At 39.1% G+C, this 12,340-nt stretch overlaps 2 protein-coding genes across 2 annotated transcripts in view; one reads left to right on the forward strand and one right to left on the reverse strand. All coding sequences in view use genetic code 11, as the record gives it.

Annotated features, from left to right (window-relative positions):
* Positions 1 to 1,284, forward strand: part of EGR_01480 (rhoptry associated membrane antigen) — a gene marked incomplete at both ends in the record, with an annotated part of 2,318 nt that extends 1,034 nt beyond the window's left edge. The window contains 2 exons of the mRNA XM_024490729.1: positions 40 to 1,034; positions 1,271 to 1,284. Coding sequence (XP_024355053.1) covers positions 40 to 1,034; positions 1,271 to 1,284 — 1,009 coding nt within the window. The remainder of the gene's footprint in view (positions 1 to 39; positions 1,035 to 1,270) is intronic.
* A 6,310-nt stretch (positions 1,285 to 7,594) lies between these two features.
* Positions 7,595 to 12,340, reverse strand: part of EGR_01481 (hypothetical protein) — a gene marked incomplete at both ends in the record, with an annotated part of 13,771 nt that continues 9,025 nt past the window's right edge. Inside the window, 4 exons of the mRNA XM_024490730.1 lie at positions 7,595 to 7,651; positions 9,759 to 9,962; positions 10,055 to 10,293; positions 11,152 to 11,362. Coding sequence (XP_024355054.1) covers positions 7,595 to 7,651; positions 9,759 to 9,962; positions 10,055 to 10,293; positions 11,152 to 11,362 — 711 coding nt within the window. The remainder of the gene's footprint in view (positions 7,652 to 9,758; positions 9,963 to 10,054; positions 10,294 to 11,151; positions 11,363 to 12,340) is intronic.

Raw genomic sequence — 12,340 nt, forward strand, 5'->3', positions numbered from 1 at the left:
GGAAACTGTGTCCCTAATTTCAATTGATGGCTTTAAAAGCGAGACCTTAGATCCGGCCCGAGCTAAAGCAGTGCATTACACAACTGAACTTCAAACAGCTACAGTCTACACTGCGCCTGTGGAGTTCCCAACTTTCCAAACCGGTAATAGTGAATTCAAGATCAACAAAGGTGATGAAGAATTGGAGCTGGCTATGGTCCAATCCACCGAAATGACTGACCCAATTCCATGGTTGGAATTTAAAAATGGAGAACTTGTTAAATTGTCCGCAGAGCCAGCTGCCACCAACTATGAACTGGAAACTAAATACATTGGTGTAGAAACGCAGATGAATTTGATTGATGAATCGCAATTCGGAAAATTACCAACACTGAATGCAAAGTCGTCATTTGGTTCGGGCGATGACAAGGAGAATAAAGTACTACCGTGCGCTGAAACGAACTGCTATGATGCGCCACAGACAAACAGAAAGAATTATGCAATTGAAGAAAAAGAATCAAACACTTCAGATGGGGAACTCGATTTTGATACTAGATATGCTCTCTTTGTTGAAAAGATCCTTCCTGGTCACGAAATTTACTACACGCCTTCAGCCAACTCGAAGAAGAAGCAAGTTACTTTTCGTCGCGGAGGAACCTTGGATCAGCGCCATATTGTTTCGGGCAGTTCACCGCTTTGGGATGCCTTGGTCAATATAGTAGGTTATAAATCGGCAACACTGGAGGCACCACTTCGCTCTCGACTTCGGCTGCAACCGAAGCCAGCAGTTAACGATGACCACCTCTTCCCGGACTCGGTCACCCCCTCGAAGGTGGAGAAGGCGCTCAGCGAGGACGACACTAGCGCCTCTAATGAGGAGGGCAATCGGTATGACGTGCCCTTCATGGATGATGACGCATTTGTGCCAAAAAAATATCGAAGCGTTGTGGTGGTCGAAGACGATTGCAGTAGCGAATCTGACTACTCGGATGAGAGGAGAAATCTGCTGGGAACAGAGCACTTAGCCAAAATGGATGAAACCTCATCACATATCGGTAAATGTACACTACTTTTATTCAATTTCCATTGAAGAGATGCCAAAGTTATTTTTCAAATTAATTTTCAATTGCAACTATTTAATTTTATAAAAATGATGAACAAAATTAATGTATGTACCGTGGTTATATGCGTATCATCAAAATTGTGGGAACAAATTCCTGTGTATAGTGTCAGCAGCATAAAGGCAGCATGACATAAGATGAAATCGCTTCCAAACATTTTTAAATTACAGCCTTATTATTGTAGCTATTCTTAAGCAATTGTCGAAATAAATAAATCTTTTAGTGAAATCGTTGTACTGAATATTTGCTCATGTACTTCAATTGGAGTACAATCTTTCAGGTAGTAAAAACAAAGTTTAGATGATTCAGCTGCCCATTTATCAGAGGAATGTGGAAAGTTATAAACCTCAACCTTTAGTCAGGGCCAGGTATCATTTCAGATTAGCATTTTCACAATTTTGAACGTATGACGGTATCTGAGGGCACTGAAAAGTAGGAGACCTGCTACATTATTCGTTATTCGTTTTAAATTAATGGTAAAAAAAGTTGAGTCAGAGACAAAAGAGCAGAATCACAGTACGCTATTTTCGGCAAAAGTAAATTTGCAGAGCCAGTGTAGAAGTGCTAACTCCGATCTGACTGGGAGAATAGTCCGATACAGTTTTAGGGTTGTATTATAAAGTAGTAAGTAATTTTCGCCAATATGTCGATGAAATGTGGTCCTTTTAAATCAGTTATAAGATGTGTGAGTGTCGAATCTAGCACCATGAACTACCAAAGGAGTTAGTAATACCGAGAAGTTCCACTAAAAAGATGTAAAGCTAGTTACCAAACCGTGTCCAAATCCGAGCAACTCACCGGTTGGCTAATCGGAAATAAAACTGACTTGAATGCTAGGATGAATCCTTCAGACCGTACCCTTTTTAATCACCAACATTTCTGACCATTCATACAAAGCCCTGCACTGGGTCTGGAAAGGTACTACTTTTAACAAAAAGCCAATTCCACCCGCGTCTTCGTAATATCAGCACGTCTCCTGAGAATGCTCAAAGACCTGATATATTGCACTTTTCTAAAAGAGTCATTTTCACTTAGCAATGAAAGTACTATAGGGTGACACAACGCTTTTGTCCCAGAATCATTTTGCCTAATATTCCTTCTATTTTTTGTGGAAGCAGTGACATCACGATTACTTTTCGCATTGTGCAGAAAAGGACTAAAGGCTGAGCTGATTTTTTTTCAGAAATACTCAAAATATCCTAAGACGGGAGTTATGCATAAATTTTACGTTTTTAAAAATTTTGCAAGTGATGCATTGAAAGTTTCGGGATTTCACAAAGGCACTTATTTGTGAGAATTAAGTTGTTTCAAATAAATAAATGAATAGTTTATTAGTAATTAATTATGCTTAGGAATCCAGGCGAACCGTTAATTTAAAATGATACGCTTTGCTAATGTATGCCCTAGACAAAGTGTTAAATCCAATGGATTAACTATGCAATTCAAGGTTTAATCTTTCTTTTGCAAGGGTCATAACCTCCCATATTACTATTATTATTAGACCCCCATTTTTTTAATGAAAACGTGTCTGGATCAATAACCAATTCTGAAAAGAAAAATAACTCCAGTATCTTGGGAGACACTATACCATACACTAATATCATGAATTGGGACATCAGATGGAGCAGTTTATTCAAGCTCAGTTGCGCCTTATTTAACTTGCTAAAGTTTGGGACTATTATTCAGGCTCTATCCTTGTTTTAAGTTGCATAAGTGCGATAAGTGGACCAACTGACTTCGGGATTATTTATGCATTTACGCTTGCCAACTGGGCCTGTGCCGTTTTCACGATCGGAATTCCGATTTTTCAGCATAATTGATGTCATTTAAGACTAAAATTGTGATCTGAAGGCTCAACTACCTGAGTAAAATCGGACACTTTTATTCATTTTTTACGGTAATACAAGAAGCAAATAAATTGCTATCGTTAAAAGCTTTACAATACTTGCGAAAGAAGTGGCGCTTATTTAAGGTCTTGCAACAATTGATGGAAAAAGGAATATCGATCACGAGAGTGGATCACGATGGACGTTGGGTCTGAGCATCTGCGGATGTCTTCGGCGACGTCGATGAATCGCAGGGGTGGGCAACCCCACCCCCTTTTCCCTACCCGCGCCTTCTTCAGTCTTCATTGTGCTTGTTTACACTTTCCGCCCCAATCCTTCTTCTATACCTGCAACCCATCTGCGCTGCTTCAGAGACTCATCGCTGTTTTCTCTTGGTTAGTATAAGTATGAGCGTAAAGTTGGCTTTTGTACTGCACCTTGAAACGTGTGAATACATACATGCACACACTTTCACGAGGTAGAAAGAATGTGTCCTTTTTTCATCCATCAGTTGCACATCTAGCTTACTTTAGTTTGAACTTCTGGTCCATTGTGAAATCTTTATTTTCGGCAAATCCAAGCACACTATTCTGTTAAAATAGATCCATAGGCTTTTGGTCATTCCTCGTGGATAAGAGAGTGTGATTATGTTTCTGTTTATTATAATTGTCTCTGAAATAGATGAGCACCTTTTAAAGAAAACCAAAAGGTAATCTTGTCATGCTAAAACTACTCAATACTTCTCTTCTTTCCAGTTCTGTTTTCGGTTTCTTATAGATCATGTGCTTGCGATGGGAATTGGTTGGTCTTGCATTTTTATCGTTAGAGGTATAGAGCTAAGCACCAAACTTGAGTATCCAAAGGCAGGAATAATATGCGTGACATCCAACGAGACTTAGGCAAACCTATCAATAAAGCACCCTTAAAGGCGAATTAATCCATTGTATTGAATATCAAACGGATTCGCTTTCTTTAACAGCTGGACTTTAAAAGTTTACCTAGAAATTTGGTCCAGTCGGAGTAGACTCATGAGATCTCGGCTTTTGCAATTGTGCCCAATGTTTCACTACCTCGGTGGCAAGCGTAACAAAACGTGCAAGCAACAATGGCAGAGAATTTACAAAGCTAAAGACTCAAGTTGAATTAAAATGCTTTAAATTTATCCTGGAATTATTTGTTGCCAAGTAATTGTTTGCGTACGTTTAGAGCAGCCACACGAAATGGAGATGAACAGCCTGTTTAGAAGGAAGAAGCTTAAGCATTCTGGACTTGGTGCGAATGATAAGAAAAAGCAAAAATCCCAAATGGCTGGCTATCAATGTGAGTGAAACAGTGGCAAAAAGAGACGCAAACAGGTGCCTTCAACCTTCCAAACTAATAAGTATGCAAAAGGTCATTTTTAGACCCTGCAGAATTTGCCATATTTTTCTTAATGACTTTATGACGAGTAAGCTCTGCTACGATTTTCACTACCATTACCCCTCCCAGAGGGGAAACACTTGCTCAAATGACGTAGGTTCAAAATGGCACAAAATGCTTGTCTCATTTCTTGGATATCTGAAGACAAATCCCTATATAAAATATTTGCGCAAAAATGCAATTAACAATATATCTTGCTCGCTTGTGTAACCAACAAACAGCCCACCTTGCAGTAATACTAAGGGCACTTTCTTCTTTCGTAAAACTCATTGGACATACGTTGTGCCCAGTATTACTGGAATAATTTAGCCCTTTATATTATTCAAATTTCAATGTACCCTCATGCGACTGACGCTTTTACTACCTTTTAGAGCATGAGTACCCAATAAACATTTATTCAAAATAACAAAGTGAGATTTAGTGGTGTTTGTAAAATTACAATTCTATGTGGCTGATTGTTTGAAATAGACGCGAAAGGCGGTTACAATTCCCATCGGCAACAAATGTGGAATCGAATATGAAATTAGCATAAATTTACATCCCACAAAGATCAAGTTAACTTCGCAGGGAAAGAAACCAACGCAAAGCCGAACTCATTAACCGTGCGTGGGTCATTTGCAACTGTCCAAGCGGATAATTAATTGACTTGTTCGTATTTTATCATAATCATTGGTGAGCAAATCGTTTTGAGCTATAGGCTAAGTAGTATTATTGGCCCGATTTGAAGGAAGTAGTTTCAGAGGGTTTTCTACGTGATTTCCATACCACAACCATATGCCCCATATAAGACTTGGGAATTCCGACTCTCAAATCAGGGCGGGTAGTTATGCTAATTAAGTAAGTATCCCATTGTGTTAGGCTTCATGTAAAACATAATGCTAGCCACGACTTCGTTAGTAACGCATTGAAGAATCTGCGAGAGATTTTGAAAAAGGCTATTCTTTATTCAATTTACGTATTGCATTCGACTGTTTATATAGGACTGTCAAATGTGACCGATCACGGTTTTGTTAGGTGTTGTAAACAAATTAACATTTTCATGAGACCTGAATGAACAAACTATCGGTGGGATGATCCGCTTAGGTGTTCATTGAATTGGTCGCATTAGTGACACATGAACGCAACCCACTGCTCCACTTACTCGGCGAAATGTTTGGACATGCACGCTTTTACGATTTCTTTCTGCATCGCAAATAATGCATCTCCAATAATGCGCCGTTTAACTCGACTTGGCATTTGACAATTGGCGTTTCCATTGGTGTGATACTCCTACATAGCATGCATTTCGATTTTCTAACTAAAGCAGACAACAGTAATAACGACAGTAACACGAGGTTGCATGCAAGGTAATTCATTCACATTCCACTCCACTCATTGCTGTAGCCTAGTCTGGGTACTTTTTACTCATTCAATTAATTCGTTAAGAACCGATTTAAGAATCGTGTAGTTTACATACTTGAATGGCCTAGATGGCATACGATGGTCTACCTGGATTAAAAAATTTATTAGAATATATGGGTGATCTTGTGTCAGATGGCTTTTGAGCACTTTTTCTGCAATCAGATTCGCTTTTACTTCGAAGCAAAGGAAGTATTCGCTTGGAGGCCACAAAATACCCCTGTTCGCTTTTACATATTATGTCGACTCGTAGTGGTACATACTCCATTCTTCAGTCGGAATCCTCCCATTCTAATAAAAGCAGGAGTTTTTTGAAAACAAAATAGCCGGAATGTGTACTCTGTTTCAATATACTTAAAGTATTGTAACCATTGTTCAAAGCCTTTTCAAAACAGGGAACTTTATGGCATTTATCACAGTGCATAGAAGCATACCGAACCGACAATTAAATGTCGGTGGTGGCGTGGTCTTCTGCAATTTAGGATGTCTTAGTGAAATGTCACATGCATGCCACAGCAATCATTGCGTTACTGACAATCTCAATTCACGACCAAAACCCCCAGTAACGTAACCATACTTGCTGCTGATGATTATAAGTGTTAAATTGTTGACAGAGAAAGATTTTACTCGTGTTGCGATGATGAGGCAGGGATTTCGAATTTTTCTGTCTAAATAGTATCCTTTTGAATTCCACAGGATTTTCCACTAACTGTTCTCCAAAACGTACTTAATTTCTGTCTCGTGTCAAGAAACTTGATCCGACTTATTTCATCAGATAAGATTATTGCAAACACTACATGTTTTCCTCTGCCAATCACTTGTTGCGGGATATATTTCTATTGTATCAGACATGATTATTGTAAGGAGCACGCTTCCATTTTGCGTTTGATTTGATTAGTACCTGGCCTTTATTACATTACCCAAAGTATTGATGCAATATTTTGTATATTTTTTAGAAACGACTCATTCATTAAGGCAAAAGATGGGCTCGACATTCGTGCGACCATATTGGAAAGTTTGCAACACAATCATCCTTAGTACGCATACATTGTGTTGCAAAAAAAACCTAATGCCTCACGAAAGTAATGTAATTTTTTGAGGCTAGTAGCGATCATTTGAATTGGATCGCATCGTTATCATATGTAATTGTTGTGATGCTAATTAACGCACTAGATGACATTTCCATGATAGGATGTTTGTGTGAATGAATATGCCACACCTTCGCAGAACGAAACAAATAACGACCTCATGATGGCGCATTAAAGGTTATTTTATTTCACCCACAGATCAATAGTGACTTTGTTTGAAATCCTTCCGCTATAATGGGCGAATCGTATGGTCGAAAGATTTAATAGATTTTAGAGCGACATGAAGTAATATTGGTAAACTGACGCATTAAATTTCACGAAGTAGGCTTTGTTGTGTCACGTCAATGTTTGGCCACAATCATCGCACGCAAACCAGAAAAAACGTCATGCAAATACTGTATGGTGAGTAAACAATATCATTGATTAAATAATGGTCTTTGTAATGACCAATTATTCACCTTTTACCTCGTATTCTTACACGCAACGAGCGATTGCAGCTGGCGCCATCCTAATCGTAATTAACTTTTAGAAATATAATTCAGGCAGATTCGGCCGATTCAATCTTGAATACTTATAGGAGTGCCTTTTCAGTGGTGGGGATCTCGTCCTCCCGAGGAAAGGTCTGTGCCAAAAGTCTACATCCGAAAAGATTCTTAAGCCTTGTCCACGGGCACTCATTAATGCCTGTCCTAATTTAAATGCAGTCATCGAACATGTACCGCTTTAGTATATTACACATTTATATCATGATGCAATAACACCGCTAGTGTTCGGACGGATCACCCACCATGACGGCTCGCTCGCTGCTTATGATGACGTGCTCAATATGAAGAATGTATGACCGAGCGAGCAAGTCCAAGAAGTACCCATATTAAACACCTCGACTGAATTCCCGTCTAATGGTCAAATGACTCAATTACTGCAAAACTGCTATCGACTTTGTAATTAATCGTTTATGTCCCAAATGTGGAAAACGACCAAAAGTGATCTAGTGGCATGGGTGACTATATTGCCCGAATAATGCCTACTTTATAAGGTCGAGCCACTTTAGCATCCTCTTATGAATTTGACAAGCCTGACACTCCCGTTCCTAACTTGCTTTTTCTCTAACTGTATTCAGTACAGATGTCATTGACACCTGTCGACACACCAGCACGATTTACTCTTGCACTGATTAATGGAGCCACACAACAAAACATGATGCAACATGACCGGAGTAGGTGTTGAGTGCGACGTGGTCAACAAAAACTGACAGCAAATTGTTTCCATGTGATTCAGCGCACGTGCTCCTTAGAGGAACCGCAGTACCATGCTACCGTAAGTTACCGGTTACGAGCAACCGACTCAACCACCTCCCGAGCATTTGGTGAAACTCTGAAATGCGCTCTCACGCCGATTAGCCTTTAAACTATGGCCCGCCCCTCATCAGCACATCCATCAGACAGAGTACTAGCCAAACTTGTGCGGTCAGAATGAAATCCCACAAGCCAAACCTCAGGCGAACCACCAGGTAAACCGACTAGGAGTAACTCAGTAATAATTAGAATTTGAATCTAGAAGTGTATCTAAGTGGATTCTTCAATTGGTTTGAAAACACGACTCGAGTTACGCTACATTTGCACGCGAATACTAGACACCACCGCCCTCAAGGCGAAGTGTTCATCTCAACCATAATTTGTTTATTTATGTGCATCTCTAGCCGAAGACGAAAAAAAGACCACGCTAAATTTCATTCGACGTTATCACGCAGACCCAATATCACTATGGGGCGGACCCTCACAAACTCTTACGAATCCAGATAATTCATAGGTGTAGAACAAGCATTAGAACCTGAATAATGCCTCATTATGCAAATTTGGTAAAGAAAATTTCGGATTCGAGTTCACGTACTGTAGCAGTTACACCCGTGTCATTCAGATTTCATCGATTTCAAATTCCCTTGATGGAACATCACCAACAAGGTGTGTCGTAAGTTCGGATGACCTATCAAAGAATTTTAGGCACAAATTGCAACTACTATACAATTAGGCAAAATTTTGTAATATTTTATAGCCAAATAATAACGTTTGCCTCGCATAGAGAACCTTCTCACACTTACAATTGCGTTTTAATTTAAACCTTTTAAATATTTGCACCGGTTGAAGAAGTTTGCCACTTGATTTAAATTAGAAGCCAAAAATACAAAAGTTGCAAAATTCAGATGGATTCCTTTGGGGTGATTTACACAAGCGGAAACTGATACCTATAACCTCCTATTTTTAAGGCTAGGCCCGACAGCTCGAACCCCTCCAAAGGCGCCTGCGAAGAAATGAAATCGTCCATCGATGTCTGAAATAAGAAAAGCGTGATTTTTCATATGATATAGAAAAAAGTTTGATCTATTCAGCAACCGCCGCACTCCCCATCGTAAATGGCAAGGGGGATTCAATGCGCACTGAGTTTGGTCAAGAGTATATCCAAATATTCCCGATGGTCAATCTAAGAGCCAAAGAAACTAGGCAAACTCGAAGCTCATGCGAATTAAAGCTTTGTAATACATGGTACAATTGTGTCCATCGGTTTACAAAGCCAAAAGGTCGAAGTTACAACTGCAAGATAATACACAAGGAGTGCTAAGATATATGCTTGAATCCTCGTAAACCTTAAAATGAAAATATTTCAAAGCCCAAAAGAATTGATATATTACATCTTTCAATAAATGTGTCGACTAAAATCCCTGAGCAGGCTTTTGAAGGTGGGTAAAAATAGACACTATAAGTCAAAGTAGTAGTTCTCAAGTCACACAAAAACTTATAATTGTGGCAAAGTGCTTGAATTCATTTTTGTAAAAACGAGGCACAGTCAAAAGTGAAGAAAATTAAGGGGGTTCAAAAAGACTGGGTTTAGCGCTCGTAATGCACAACCTGTGAATGAAGTCAAGTTCTTACCAGACAGGTTTTCTTCCAATTAGGAGAGACGATATTTTCTACGTCGCCGAGACACCAGGAAAGACTGAAGTGAAAGATACGATCCTGATAGTAAGTGCCATTATTGTAATAAATGAAAGTGTTTACCTCGTAATACGGTTCTCCTTGGTATGAAGCAACTATAGGATCGAGATCGCTCACAATACGATTTAGAAAGTCAGACTCCTTTACACCAACAGCCAAAAAGGAACTTCGGTATTACATCCAAATGCAACCTTACCGAGTCCTTTCGTCGTTAACGAGGAAGACAGCCTCACCAAGTGTAATGCAGGGCCTAATGATACATAAGGAGTAGTCGGTGTAAACCTTTGGTGGGTCGCAGCGATTCCACGAACCGCTTCAGTAAAACCTACAATCCAGTGATGGAGGATAGGCCAAGTTTTCGTCACACTCAAATGAAAATCCTCACAGGGATGAAAGTGCTGTTCGCATCGAGAAAGAGTCGTGTCAATGTTATTCAGAAGAACACCGAAGAACAGTTCAAGTGGTGCACTAGCTAAAAGTAACGAAAACGTAATCGCTTGGTATTCCACCGTTCTTGCATTGTGTTGAAGAAGTTCGAATATGATCAACTGAACTCAAATTTCTATACTTAAATTTAACGGTGGGAAAATTTCTTATTAGTATTCAAAAATGTGAGGTGAACAACAAGTAACTTATAACCGAAGTATACGAAAGGAAGTCACATTTCGTAAAATTCCTAAACTAGCCCAAATTGGACTAAAATGTCTTTCAAATTCATTCTAGTTAACTTTAATAAGGCACTTTCATAAAATGACCTACAGTAATAATATCGCTCCACATCTTTCTGTTAAAAAATTAATAACTGCGGGTTTTATGAATGCACTGCCCCAACGAGAAATGTGGGGATCAGGACTAGTTGGTCAATGGCAAGACGGGGCATTTACTCCACTAAGATATCACCCATTCAATACATCACTCAAGTAACCATAGCAAATCAGAAAAGCGGTAGACAAACTGCTGATGAACTACAGTACGCCGAGGTTAGGCATGTAAAATCAAGCAAAAGCAAGAGAGCCTATAAGGAAAAAATAACAGAGAACAAGAACAATAATAACCGAGTCATTTATTTGGGGTAATCGCTCAATTAAAACTATACTTTTGCTTTTTTTCGGTCATATTATCCCACAAAGCAATACTAATCATAAGACGGAGTCAGGCTACATTGTAGAATTTGCTTTGCATACAAGCTCCACAAAACGTCTGGTCTCCTACTACATTAAAACTCTGGATGTTAAAAAACCATATTTTCATGTCTGCAAGTAGCCGTCATTATCGTATTTTGTTTCGTAAAGAAATACCGTAACGAACTTCGTATTCAAAGTTTGCCTACCCGGAAGGAACACGCAAGTGGCCCAATTGCCATGCTTATGAGCAAAGCCGCGTACTCGCCCATCGGAATGGGATTTCCTACCCGATTCAGCGAAGCGCACTCTATCACCTTCGACGTCATAGGTAAATGAAGGCAAAACGGAATGCTCCTTATCCTTGCACCCATCTTCATCTTCACTCGACGAATACCCAACCAAGGCCATGATCTTGTACTATGACCCCTAAAACTGGTTAAAATTAATAATCTATGATTATGGAAAAGGAGTAAAACGTTCAAATTGTCAGGCAAGGCATTTTGCTGTGACAATTTGATAATAAATCATAAGACTACCGCTCATATCTCACGCGAGCATCAAAACCTTCTCTAAAGCCAATGTTGGGAGACAAAGAAAATCCTTAGCAAAGACAACGAGGTCCACGCGTGGAAAACCCTAATAATCTTGTGGCCTTAAAAGCGGCGACATATATATAAGCCATGAAGGTATTAAAGCGCTAAACTAAGGGTTAAACTTTCATTGGCACATTGGATCAAGTACAAGCTCTAACCCAAAACACACCAATTTAATCAGGTCGGCTTCACTGACTGTCTTTTTTGCTTTTCGGCTACAGCGAGGAATAGTTTAAACAAAACAGACACTTACTTGGGCTCTGTTATTTCTTACATATAATGTTTAAATTTGCGCAAAGTTATAGCTGGCACTGATTATTCTCAGATTAGCGCATAAGTTAACCCTTCAAGAGATTATGGCTTATTGATTTTCGAGTTTAGTATAATAGAATCTCCATTACTCTCTGATATGTAACATTATCATCCATTGAACCTAGTTAAAAATTCAAGTATGTTGCTTTCCATCAAATAAGAACAACAACTTTTTACTCCGTTTGCTCTGACCCCCGAATAAATGTATTACATTGGTTCAGATAAAATAAATGAACAAAACATATTCCACCTTTAATGTAAGCAAAAACAACATAGTTTTATAACAGAAATCGTTGTCAAAGTAACACTGAGGCCTTTATGGGGTGTTTAATGAATAGTTTAGTCTTGAAAAAAAGATTCTTTTTTCCACTTTATTTTTGAAAGCAAGCCTTCTTGTTACTCACGAAATGACCACTGAACTACTATTATGGCAACTAAAGGTGTAATACGATAGTGGTTTATCCCTCGGTTCTGGTGAGGCGCCACTTTT

This window comes from Echinococcus granulosus, assembly GCF_000524195.1.
Source record: "Echinococcus granulosus chromosome Unknown EG_S00005, whole genome shotgun sequence".
In the NCBI taxonomy this organism is placed as follows: domain Eukaryota; kingdom Metazoa; phylum Platyhelminthes; class Cestoda; order Cyclophyllidea; family Taeniidae; genus Echinococcus; species Echinococcus granulosus.